The 12,436-nt window shown below is 39.6% G+C and overlaps 1 protein-coding gene across 3 annotated transcripts in view; it reads right to left on the bottom strand.

Annotated features, from left to right (window-relative positions):
• Positions 1–12,436, bottom strand: part of ANO3 (anoctamin 3) — a 228,487-nt gene that overhangs the window by 110,192 nt on the left and 105,859 nt on the right. Inside the window, exon 1 of one of the 3 annotated variants that reach the window (XM_085063269.1) lies at positions 7,375–7,740. The exons of the other annotated variants lie outside the window; for them this stretch is intronic. Within the exon in view, the coding sequence (XP_084919395.1) occupies positions 7,375–7,420 (46 nt within the window). The 5' untranslated portion in view covers positions 7,421–7,740. Of the gene's footprint in view, positions 1–7,374; positions 7,741–12,436 lie in introns of those variants that run through there. 3 annotated transcript variants of the gene reach the window in all.

Genomic DNA, 12,436 nt, shown 5'->3' on the forward strand with positions numbered 1-12,436 from the left:
GATCATTCAAAATCCAGCAGTACTTTTTGCCATGTTTCAACTATTTCCATATCTCTTCATCAATACACACCTCTCTATATCTCAGGGGTTTTTAACTTTTTGTGTGTGTGTGCTTTAAATATTCCTCCCTATAATCTCTCAACTCATTCAAAAAAATACTGGAAACTCTAAGAGCTGCCTGCTTCTCCTTTGCAGTAGTCTGCTTCTCCTTTGCTTTTTTGCTGCTACTTCCTCATACTATTAATTAATTTACTTTTAAAACAACCACACCAAAAAGGAAGCTAAAGGACTGACAACCAAATAGCCCACAGATAAAAACAGACTTCCTCCTCCCACCAAAAAAAAAAAATATTAATGATTCAGGAAAATTAATTCATTAAAAGCACTAACACCCATCAGTTTAATGCACCAGAAAGATAAGAGAACATAAATATCATCTACATCAGACCTTCTGGATTATAAAGACATACTATGGATGAAGCTACTAAACAAACAAACAGTAGGGAGTAAGGAAATTTTTGAGCAAGAGTAATTCTACTGAATCAGACAAGCAGAGAATAGAGTATGACATTTCAAACGTATTCTAACTCCAGAGCTTGCCATCCTCACAGGAGCTATCTGGAGCATACGTGACAAACTACAACTCTTGTGTAACTGTGATGTACTCACAAATTCTTCAACGCAGATTTGTGCAAGCTCTAAATTCCTTTGTTTGTGCATCTTTGAGCTAGGGTGCTACACAGGAATCCAGTAAGAATAGCAGACAAGACGCAACAAATCAGGTGTGGCTTCATCCTATGGTGTTACTAAAGAAATCAATGAAAACCACACAAACAGGGGCAATTTGTTGTTCAAAAGGGATTGCTGCAGATACTCTTCAAACTACACTTTCTTCTCCTGAGATGGAATCTATCCAGCATGCTTTTGCAGCATCTTTTTTCTCCCTCAGAACAGCCTATCTTTAAGGAGATGAAACAGTTACATGATAGGTGTTGCTATTTGCCTGATGTATCAATATTAGAGATGACTCAAAAGGATAACTTATGGTATCAGTTTCTTCAAAACCTTATTTAAATACTCAAACATATTGTGAATGAAACTGTGACCTCACCAGCCAGACAAATGAACAATTCCTCCCTTAAGTAACTGTACTGGCTAAAAGCCCTCACAAGCCAGATGATAACCCAAATTGAGGCAGACTCAGAATCTGTCTGAGAAAACAGTGATGAATTTGCATTCATTGTAGCTCAGAGTTGTTAAAACACATTGCTGTACACTGCAGCTCGGTTTTGAGTTACACCTGTGTCTGATAAATAACCTACTGCAACATATGCTGTAGGATATATAGAACTGACCTAATTCCAGAACAAGTTGGGTAAAGATTTGTAACCTGGGTAACCACATGTATAATGCTTTCTGCAAACCTCATTGCATGTTTGACTCAAGACAACACAGACACTCTCTTCAGCTTAGACAGACCAATGCAGAAAACAAGTAATCTTCATGTTGCTCAGCAAACTTGTGAATTTAGCATAGCTACCTTCTGCTATCACACACTGTCTAAAATATGGATAACTATTTTTTTCATTACTTTCCCAGTTACTACTTAGCCATCTGCATTAACTGTAATGCAAGGCTCTTGATAGCAGCTAAGACAATGTTTCAGTTTCTCACAGTTGTTGGAACTCTAAAACACCCCTAATTATAAAATATCTAGTGCTGATTTTGGTGCAAGACTTTTCAACAAAAATTGATATATTCAAAACACTACTACCAATATTCAACAGAATATAAACTAGCAGGGCTGTTTCATTTATCATACTCATTTGGCAGATTTCAAGAATTGCAAAAAGCAGAAAACGTAAACCAAAACATGAAGGCAGATCAACAACTTGCAATTTTGTGGTGATACTCAACGAAATATGACCAATGAGAGTTCTAAAGGAAATGAGTGTTGGCGAGGGTTGCCTATTTTCACAGGTCCTTATTCAGGAAATTTTGAAAAGCTTTGGAATAGGTCCAAGGTTTGTCCACACATACTACTATATCGAGTCATACTTAAATCAAAATGTAGGAAGTTAATGCTCAGACATCTAATCACAGCATCATTATCTGTAGTCAGAGTTATGCAGCATCCCCAAATTTCATCCTTAGCTTTCTCATTTAAAATATTCATTCAGTGGAAAAAAATAATCTGATTTATTTCTACAGCACTCATGCACCTGCATAATATAAGGTTTAACATGTCATCTTTAATGATTGTTTTCAAAAAGCTCTATTTTTTTAGAAGTTACAACCCACAACAGCATAATCTGGAATAAAAAGACATTATGGGCCCTTCAAAGATGTCTGAGTAAAAAAGATGGAGTGCATCCTAGGCTGAGCAGCAGTATCAGGCAAAAAAAGAGCAAATACAGCCTTATTAAACATTGATCTTGCCTTTCAGTGTCCTGAAAGAGCATTTAAAGCAGCATTGTTTAAATATGGTATTGCTTTAAGGGGCTGAATTAATAGCTGCACTGCTCTCAGCTTTCAGAGTCAAGATGAGGATGAATTTGAAATTTTCTGTATATGTTAGTGCTCCTTGGAATGAAAACTGAAGAGCTGAGCCCAAAAAATTGCTTTATTCACGCTGACATGAAAACTTGGCCTTTCTGGTCTGGAGAACAGTAGCGAAGAGTCACATTGTCTCAAATTTTTGTATGTTGGAATTCCATCTTCTAGTAACTTCAGCAGTCTCTTTGGATTATGAAGCTTACTAGGTTCACTCATGCCACAGTAGCACCAAATATCCTTGGAGAATTGTCCTTGAGATTCTTAATCACAAGTTCAAGTTCTGGAATACTGAAAACTCTGTCGCAACATAAAAATGTGATGTTTACAAATTCTCATTTAAATTCACACAAAACGCAAATCAATTTCACAAGTTGTTTTATTAAGAATGCAGGTCATTAAGATCTTAAAATCAGAGTTAGGCAACCATAACGAAAAGCTCTATTCTACAGCAACAGTGGTTCTCAAAGCAGCTCAGAGTGATTTAGAAAACACAGTTAATGGAGCAACAAGCTCCCCATGAAGGCAGAGCTATTAGAGATTCTCAAGCCAAACATCAATCCCTCTAAACCACACTACAAGTGGCTAATAGATAAAATGAAACTAAACACATGGCACAGATCAGAACTGGAATACACCTAGAAATACACCTTTTATGGAGAACCCTGATTTCTTCAGCAGTCCCAATTCAAGCTAGTCCAAGACAAATCCCTTGAGAGGCTAAATCAGTACTCCCAAAGAATTAATGTGTATTGAATTGGTGAACTCCTTCCTGCCTCATTGAGCCAGGGAACACTGAACTCCTTGACCTGAAGCATGAGAACCACCTCAAGTTAGCCACTGGATTTTAATCTCCAGTCCACATTCCTAAATCTCATACATCAAGATGAAAGCAACTAAATTTTAAGGCACAAACAACTTTTGTTCCCCCCTTTAATTCAAAAGTTTTGATAGGAGTATTTAAAAACCAACAATAGTCAATAAAAGCACCCAGCAAAGTATGCAGGAAATTGTAGTCTGTGTATCAGGACAAAAGTCCTAGTTATTTAAAATTTTAAGCATAATAATTGCCTTGACCTGCACCTAAACACAGGTTTATTCAAACCCACTCACCACCAAGCAACTGTTACAAGAGCCTCTTGCAAATTAGGTTGCCTTTCCTTCTGAAGAATGTAAGTTTTCAGTAGAGTCCCCTAATAAAACAAGGAATTGCTTAGCACCTGTCCCACATATATAATGGAAAATGCAAACTCTACCATAAGGCTGCCATATATTTTTATGTCCTGCATTGAAAAGATTGTGATTCCTAACTAGCTATCTTTCCCTGGAATTATTAAACTACAAATTATCTGTAGAGATTATCTTTGTTCTTAACATTATCATATTTCTCATTTATGAATAACTATTAGTTACTTACTGGTTTTAAACAAACATGTATATTGAAGTCTGAGGAAGATCTTTTATAAAGGATGGTTGGGAAGCAACTAGTAAATAATAAACATTTCTTTCCCTTTCCTCTGACATGACTCTTCAGACATCATAGGTTGCATCACCTTTTGAAGAAGTAAAACATAAAAAGGTATATATTTAATAACATGGTTTTTATCTGAAAATATTACTGAGAAAAATAATTTCAGAAAAAAAGCAGTTTCTGCCAAAGCAGAGGTTAAAAATAGCCAGAAAATACTATACAGATGGCTAAACAGATCTAACACACTGCTGTGCAGAGACACAGATTAGTCTACCTCTAGGACACTGCTCTTCTCAATAGACATTATCTTTGGATACAAGTAGAACAAGAATTGTGGGGGTGAAGAAGAATAAGATTCATTTTTTCAACCCTTTCTGTGTCTTTTTATAAAACACTACGTTGAGCTCTGCTGCAGGTTTTGAAACTGAGGGTTTCACTCTGCATACACAATTTGAACAAAGAGCAAGACAAAATGATGGCAGCAACCTCCCACTCTGAACACCTCCTCACTCTGTCAAGAAGGGGAAGATAAATTAAAGAAAAACATCTAAACTCTGAACAGCAACAAATCCTTGGGATATAAATAATTACTTTTTTCCTCTCTTTTCGCCTTCCTTTTGAAAGCTCCCAGACACCCAAGAGACCATAGAACTTCGTCTTCTTTTTCTTCCTAACCTTGTAAAAACCGCTGTGGTACTGAAACCGCAACTTCTGAGCTAGAACTAAGTGCTCAGAGTAGGCAAGGGAAAAAAATGCTCTCTACCCTATTCTGTCTCCCATTTTAGAAGTCACTCCTCTTTAGCAGGTGAGTTTGAATATTATGTTACCTGGCAATAGGCAAGTTCTGTTTCTGAAGAGTTTAACATTATTTTCTATTTGTTTTCAGGAACTATTAGATTTGCTGATGTATATTTTTCCTATATGATTGAGGATCCCCATAAAAATAATGCCCTTTCAATTCCCCCCAAAGAAATGAAGCTTGGTCTTAATGCAAGTGAAGCATACAAGGCACAGCTGTGATGGGCAGTTGGCCATTTCATGAAGATTACTACAGATTCTGTAAAAAAAAGGGAATTTAGGGCACTATTTTGTGAGCAGCTAGAAAATAAACAATGCATTTAGTCAGTCTCAGCAATTGTTAGAAATTACAGTAACCAAAATATTAAATTTTAAATTGAAGACTGATATAAAGCAGCAAATTAAAAGAAAAAGAATGTTTTTGCTTCTCAGATTGATGTCTATGAACTTCAGAGCACCAGATGCTCAGCTTCTTCTAAATACCTCATGATAAGATGAATTCTTGATTACGATTTATGTTTAGTTTTGCTGTAACCTTCTGATCAAGATTTCATGCTGTCCTCCCCCATTCCTAAAAGCTTTAGGGTGAGAAAAACAGAGACTGAACTCAGGCACATTTTGTACATATCACACTGCATTTCAGAAGTCTGGGAAAGCCATACTCACATTAGTTAATACTGTACAGCTTACATAGCTCCACAACAGTATCCTCTCTTTAAAAAAGCCTGGTGACTGGCAAGGTAGCTTAATCAGGATTTCTTCAGGAATAAAGAGAACAATCTGCTTCTCAAAAAGTAACTGGCAAAACTCGTTTAGTTATTACAAAGTTTTATGACTTGTGCAAACAGAGTTTCATAAATCGCAAGGCAAAGAACCTGAACGTAGTTCAAGTTGAACTAGAACACTGGAAGTTAGTTTTGGGGAAGGTTTTTTAAAGATTATTACAGAACAACTGCATTTTTTCTTGAAGGGTCTTGACAACCATTCTGGAGTTTGCTAATCATTACTGTAATGTAGATATTTTCTTATGGAAAAGTAAGGATTAACACTGTGGTTTCAACAGCATCATCTGATGCTGTTATAAATGTTGACTTGACAGTTGTAAAAAGATGTTTTTATGCTAATTAATTATCTTAGAACCCGACCAAACTAGACTTTTTACAGTCTGAGACAGCACCACTCATTGCTGCACACAAGACTGGCATTAAATGGAAAACCTCTACAGCAAGGAAGTAAATTTATTATGGCATTACTAGATTGGAATAAGTGCTCTGAATTATTTATTTTCAACTAACCATTCAAAGAGAAAGACTTGAATGAGGCAAAATCCAATAAGTGACCTCATGATTTATGTATAAAGAATACCATTTCCTATCATAATTTATGACATACTGCACTATAAGAGTAAAAAAAAAGTTTGTTAATGACCGAAAGAGAACAAAGCAAGAGAAATCTTGGTTCATCTAATCCATCAAAGTAGAATTTGAGAGAAAAAAAATGTAGTAAAAATATTGGTTCCAGGATCAAGAAAAAATAAATGAAGTTCATTGAGGGAATTACCTCTTTTCAAACACGAACACAAGACAGGTTTTAAAGTGATAGCAACCACAACTGGAAATTTACATTTCCTGCCCAGTGAAGAGCTTTTCTTTGGCAATTAAAATCCAATACAAACAACCCAACGCATAGATTGAACCTAAGTTGTATTTGCATTTATAGTACCAGAGCCTCGCTCACAATTACAGCTAACATTCCTCTACTTTTTCGCTTGGATAACAGGATGACATGAAGAATAAAGCCTGAAACAAACCTAGCGACAACAGCAGCGAACTCCGGAGGGAGAACGACCTGTGTGTACCACGGCCGCTCTAGATTCACCTGTACAACCGAACCGAACAGAACCAGAGCAGCACTGCCTTTCGGCAAGGCGAACCTGGCCGGCTCGGGTGAGGCCGGAGCGGGGAGGTGCGGACAGGTTTGAGGTGCGGAGAGGTTTGCGGCCCGGCCCGGCCACCCCACACCGCCGGGCATCCTCCCTTCCCCGCAGCCGCATTATTTGACAGCCGCTAAAGCAGCCGAGAGCATCAGCGCGCCTGCAGAGCGGAGCGAACACCGCGGGGAGAGCCCAGCCGAGCCCACAAGCACACACCGGCATCGTGGGGAGAGCCCAGCCGAGCCCACAGCCCAGCCGAGCCCACAGCACACACCGGCATCGGGGGGAGAGCCCAGCCGAGCCCACAGCCCAGATGACCCCACAGCACACACCGGCACCGCGGGCAGAGCCCAGCCGAGCCCACAGCACACACCGGCACCGCGGGCACAGCCCAGCCGAGCCCACAGCACACACCGGCACCGCGGGCAGAGCCCAGCCGAGCCCACAGCACACACCGGCACCGCGGGCAGAGCCCAGCCGAGCCCAGCCGAACCCACAGCACACCCGGCACCGCGGGCACAGCCCAGCCGAGCCCACAGCACACCCGGCACCGCGGGCAGAGCCCCGCGCATCCTGCGCACCTGCGGGCCCCGCGCTGAGCGCCGCGCTCCGCACTGACCTTTCTGCTGCCGGAAGGACTGGATGGAGCCCGAGTGGTGAACCATCGCGGCGGAGAGCAGCCCGGCAGCTGCCAGCCCGGCGGTGCGGCGCTGAAGGGCGGGGAGGCAGCGGTGCGGCCCGGCGGGCCTGCCGCGCAGCGGGGGCGGAGGGAATGGCGCCCGGCGGGGAGGGAAGGAAGGCAGAGCAGAGCCGAGGGGCTAAGGCGAGGGGCGGGCGAGGAGCCAGCGCTGTCCCTCCGCCCGCAGCCCGCGGAGCGGCATGGTGCCCGGGAGAGCCCGCCTGCCGCCCGCTGGGGACAGCGACAGCGCCAGCGCTGTCACCGACTGGGCTGGGCTGCTCCTCTTGCCTTCCTGCGCCCTGGGCTCCGCTGAGCGGACAGCAGGTGCTCCTGGTGAGGTGAAGTGAGAATTGCCCCTCCTTTGCTCGGTAACAGCTGCACTGAAATCTCAGCGCTGTGAGTTAAGTTCGTGTGACATCACCTCCATCGCCATCCTCGCACCGTGCCCCGGAGTTACATCACCAGCCTTATTTGTTTCTATGGATTTTATAGAATTTAGAGTCTCAGCCTTAACTGGAGATAAGTTTTTTACAAGACACTGAATTTCATATTCAAGCCTGGTGTGGACCTTTCCAATGCTATTCGTGTTGTAATTTCCCCTTTCTCTACAGTGTACGCCAAGTGGCTCATTCCAGATGACAGAAGATTTGTACTTAAAAGGTCTTTATGTCTTCCCTTGTCTCTCTCTGCAAACGTTATTCTCTCTGCATTCTGAGTGACTTTTATGATAACAGTCAGTTCCTATAGAATGTTTTGGGTTCCGTTTTTTTAGGCTTTTTTTTTTTCCTACCACAATAATCTTGAGAGGGATTTTTTATTCTCCTAAACTCGTTCAGTCAAACACTCCAGCCTTCATCTAGCGGTATCTATCTCCTCTTCTTCATGTAGGGATACAAACATCATTTACTCATCAGAAGTTAATTCAGTCACCTAACTAGCACAGGTTATAGCATTCCTTCCAAGTTTGTGGCTCCATTTGTGTGCTATATGTACAACAGATTTCCTCTGGTAGTAAAGGCAGAACTTCCCCCATAGCTGACTGGGGCTTGAAGTATACCATCTGCTAAAAAAATTACATAACTGCCACCCCTTACTACAGGCCAGTCTGTACTATAGAGTTGTACTACTTTGTCTATATCACTGTAGTTAAGCTACCAAGACGAATACACACTTTATTTTATAAGAATGTTTCTCCGCTATGAGAACATATTAAACAACCACATATAAACCACCAGTCCATGCACAGCTCTTATAGAAAGGCAGTCAAAATACAAATTGTCCTAAGTTGCAAGGTATTCCCCAGCACCCTTTTTTAGAGTATAACAGATATCACTCTTACATAACACACAGCTGACAAGTCCAATTGATACCATAAGGGGAAAAAAAATAAACTTACCTCTCCAGGATAGCTGACCACATTTTGGGTTGGTTTGGAACATTTGCAGAAGGTTTGTTGTTAGTTCAGGAAAAGATGCAGAAGCTATAGTGCTGTGTATCCTACTCATTTCTCCATCTCCAGTCACTCTCTGCACACTGGAGATAATAGATGAGGCATTCCTCTGCACTCCTACAATTTCAGAAGAACAGCTGGGAACAGCTTTTTCCTGCTGAGATACAGCACTATAGATGTTCCATGGCAGAGTAAGTCAGCCAGCTGACTCTTGCTGATCAACAAGTGCTGGCAAACTAAAAGCATGCTAAAAGAAGAGGCAGAATAAAGTCCTTTTGAGCTCTAATATAGACAGTAGAGTGGATTCATAGAGATTAAAACCAATTCTATAGCTTAAGAGTCACCCAGGAAAAAAGAAAAAAAAAAGTATAATACAGACTATAAACTTAGTAGTTAATAAACATATGCAGTCTGCAAAAAGCAAATATAGTTTTTCCACTGTCATGGTCTAAACCTTTGTCAGGTTCTAGGGCAGATCTATTTCTTTGAGAAACCTTGGCTGACACTTTTTGATTTGCCTGTGAAGTAGAAGAGCAGCATACATTATGCTCCTTCTCTTACCAGCACAAAATAAAAGAGGGCCATTACTGGCTCTCCAATGATAATAATTACAAAATGCAGAGGGGAAGAAGAGGTGCTCTTAAGTTAAATTACAGATGAAACAGATTATCATGCTCACTCTTGGAAAAGAAGCTGTCAGGTGCCTGGTACTCAGGGCCATCCTTCTAATTCCTGGTCCACAATCCTCCACAAAGACTGACAGAACTCCTGAATTCAAGTAGATTTCATTGACACTATTAATACACAGAATGATGGGAAGAGAAAGACAGGATAAAGCAGTGCTCAGAAACCCTATACAAGGATTAAATTCTGAGACTAGAAAATTATATATAATTATAAAGCTCTTGTTCTTAACAGTAGATGCTATATATGCATGGAACTGCAGGTAAGACAGCTGGGGTTAAGGTCTGCAAAGAGAAGAAAAAATACCTCTATAAAGGTATTTTGAATTAAACCCTTCACACTGTCAACTGACTAAACTGCATAATTGTAAAATATGATCATATGAGGATCTAGAAAGATAATTCTTCAGTAAATAAGGAGAGATTGGTCCAGCTGGAAGATGTTTTAGAGTGGAGATAACAGAACAATTAAGAATTGATGGCTAAGATACATAGGAAATGCATACATTTTAGTCTATATGCACAGGCTTCTTTGGCTCTGAAGTTCATTGAAATAAAAATCTACCCTCATAATTGCTGTCTAATGAATACTCTCTTTTGAAATACTGAGTTATATTAAGCTAAGTCTCACATTTATCTCTGTATAAGTTTTTATAATTTTTTTCCTAAGATGAAAATTCTGGAGAAATCTGGATCAAACAGAACTAGACTAAAATCTTCTATCTTGACAATCAACAGAACAAAAATAATAACTTAAAAGATGAAGGTTGATCTTACAGAGTTTTTACTTAAGGTTTAGGTTTTTAGTTTTTCCAGTAAGATTAATTGTCTTTGATAGACATCCTTTTTCATGAGATAGCCTTTGTCGGAAAAGATTAGGAAATAAGATTTGGTTTTGCTTCATAAAATACATCTAGCCTTGTGAATATCTGTATTATTTGAAACTTGTAAAAATTTTTAATTATAAGAACAGGAGGACTGAGTTGTTTTGCCACTGGAACAGGCTATGAGAAAGACATGCTTTAAATTATTTTTTCTACTTCCACTGTGCTTTTCAGAAAGCCAGATGAAATAGAACCCTAAATTAAAACCTAATTTACCTATGTAAAGTGTCTTATGCCAATTATTTCCTTAAATATAGCCACCTCAAAAGTTAACTACAGCCAGTGTTAACTATTGCCCAGAAAGAAAAGCAAACTTACTCCAAAAGAAACTCATGAGGTTCAGCAAGTGCAAAATACTACACCTGAAAGAATCCCCATACATCAATCCAGGCTGAGCAGCAGCTCTAGCAGAAAGGAGCTGAATGTTATGGGAAGCATTATGTTGAACACCATCCAACTGTGCACTTGCATCACAAATAAAGAAACCTTAGGAGAAATGTAGCCAGCAGATCAAAGCGTTATTAATCCCCTTCACTTGGCATGAGTGCAGCTGTATCTGCAATTTTGTGTCTAGCTTTCCCACTTTACACCCACTCAATTCAGGAAGGGTGGCAGGAAATTGGAAGAGGTCCATAGGAGGCTGCTCAAGAAGGTTAGGGGTCTGCAATATATCAACTGTGATAAGTTGAATAAACTAGGCTTATTTAATTGAAAAAAATGAACTAAGGAGTTCCAGGAGCCTACAACTACTTGGAAATCACTTGCAAAGATTACAGTACTAAACTCTTTGGAATGCTAAATGATCTGGTTAGTGACAATAGCCACATGTGATGGCATGAGAGGTTCAGATTGAGCACCAATAACAAGTTTTTACAGCGTTGGTAAGACATCACCAGAACATGTTACCCAAAATGAGGTGAAATATCTGTCCATGAAGGTTTTCAAAATATGCCTTTACAAAGCTGTGTGACCCAGTGTGGTGATGGCAATGGCAAAGCTTCAGAGCAGGAGGTTGGACCTGCAGTGGTTATAATAAAGGATCTAATAAAAATATGCAAGGGAGTTGGAACCAGATTAATTCAAAACAGGAGGTAGACACACAATTTCAAAGTTTAATTAAAATATAAAGTTAATTTTTCATATCTACAGTGAGGGATTTTGTTGAATATATGCTTGTGCAGCTTGTCAAAGTGCAAAATAGCAAGATGATATCAAATGTCTTTTGAACGTACTAATTTCTAAAATCTGCAAGAAAAGTTGTGAGACAGGATGATTCTCTCGTGTAAAATGTTGTCTGAATAAGAGCATTAAATGTTTCCAGCAGCACCCAAAATTATTTATCTTCTATCAATTTTTATGTAAACAGCATGAAAAGTCAACGTATACAGAATTGTTGAGTTCAGCTCTCAAGAAGAGCCATTCTGTACAACTTAAAGCTCTGCAATGCAAAATTCATCTTGTTCAACATTTGCAATCCAGTTGTTCACAAATTTTCTGACCTTACTGAACACAGCGAGAATTTTGCCACAGACACTAGAAAAATGATGATCTCTCTTGAAACTGTCAGTCTCTATAGAGAAGGTCTAGAAAGCAGATTTTGGAGCATGCTAAAGCATGTAGTAGGTGAATTTAAAAACTCAACATTTCTATAAAGATTTTTCCTTGTGTTGCTAAGACACAAACTCTTGAAATCTCACTGATTTCCATATTTTAATATTTCATTTCTATGGTAATTTAAGAGACATTTTCTCTTGGTATAGATAGAATTTTCATATATCCATGGAACTGACTGTTTTCTGACTGCTATAAAGTGTTTGGGAATCAATTCTGTAGCTCACTACAATTGCATGCTTTCTTTTAAGCTTATAGATTACTTTTATAGATTCATGTTTGCATCCTGATAATTACTCTGAATGGAGTTACTTTTGCAGTTTGGGATTAATTTATCAAGCTAACATGAGGAAGAACTTTTACAGTTCATATGT

Source organism: Lichenostomus cassidix, chromosome 5, assembly GCF_008360975.1.
Source record: "Lichenostomus cassidix isolate B80296 chromosome 5, HeHo_3.0, whole genome shotgun sequence".
In the NCBI taxonomy this organism is placed as follows: domain Eukaryota; kingdom Metazoa; phylum Chordata; class Aves; order Passeriformes; family Meliphagidae; genus Lichenostomus; species Lichenostomus cassidix.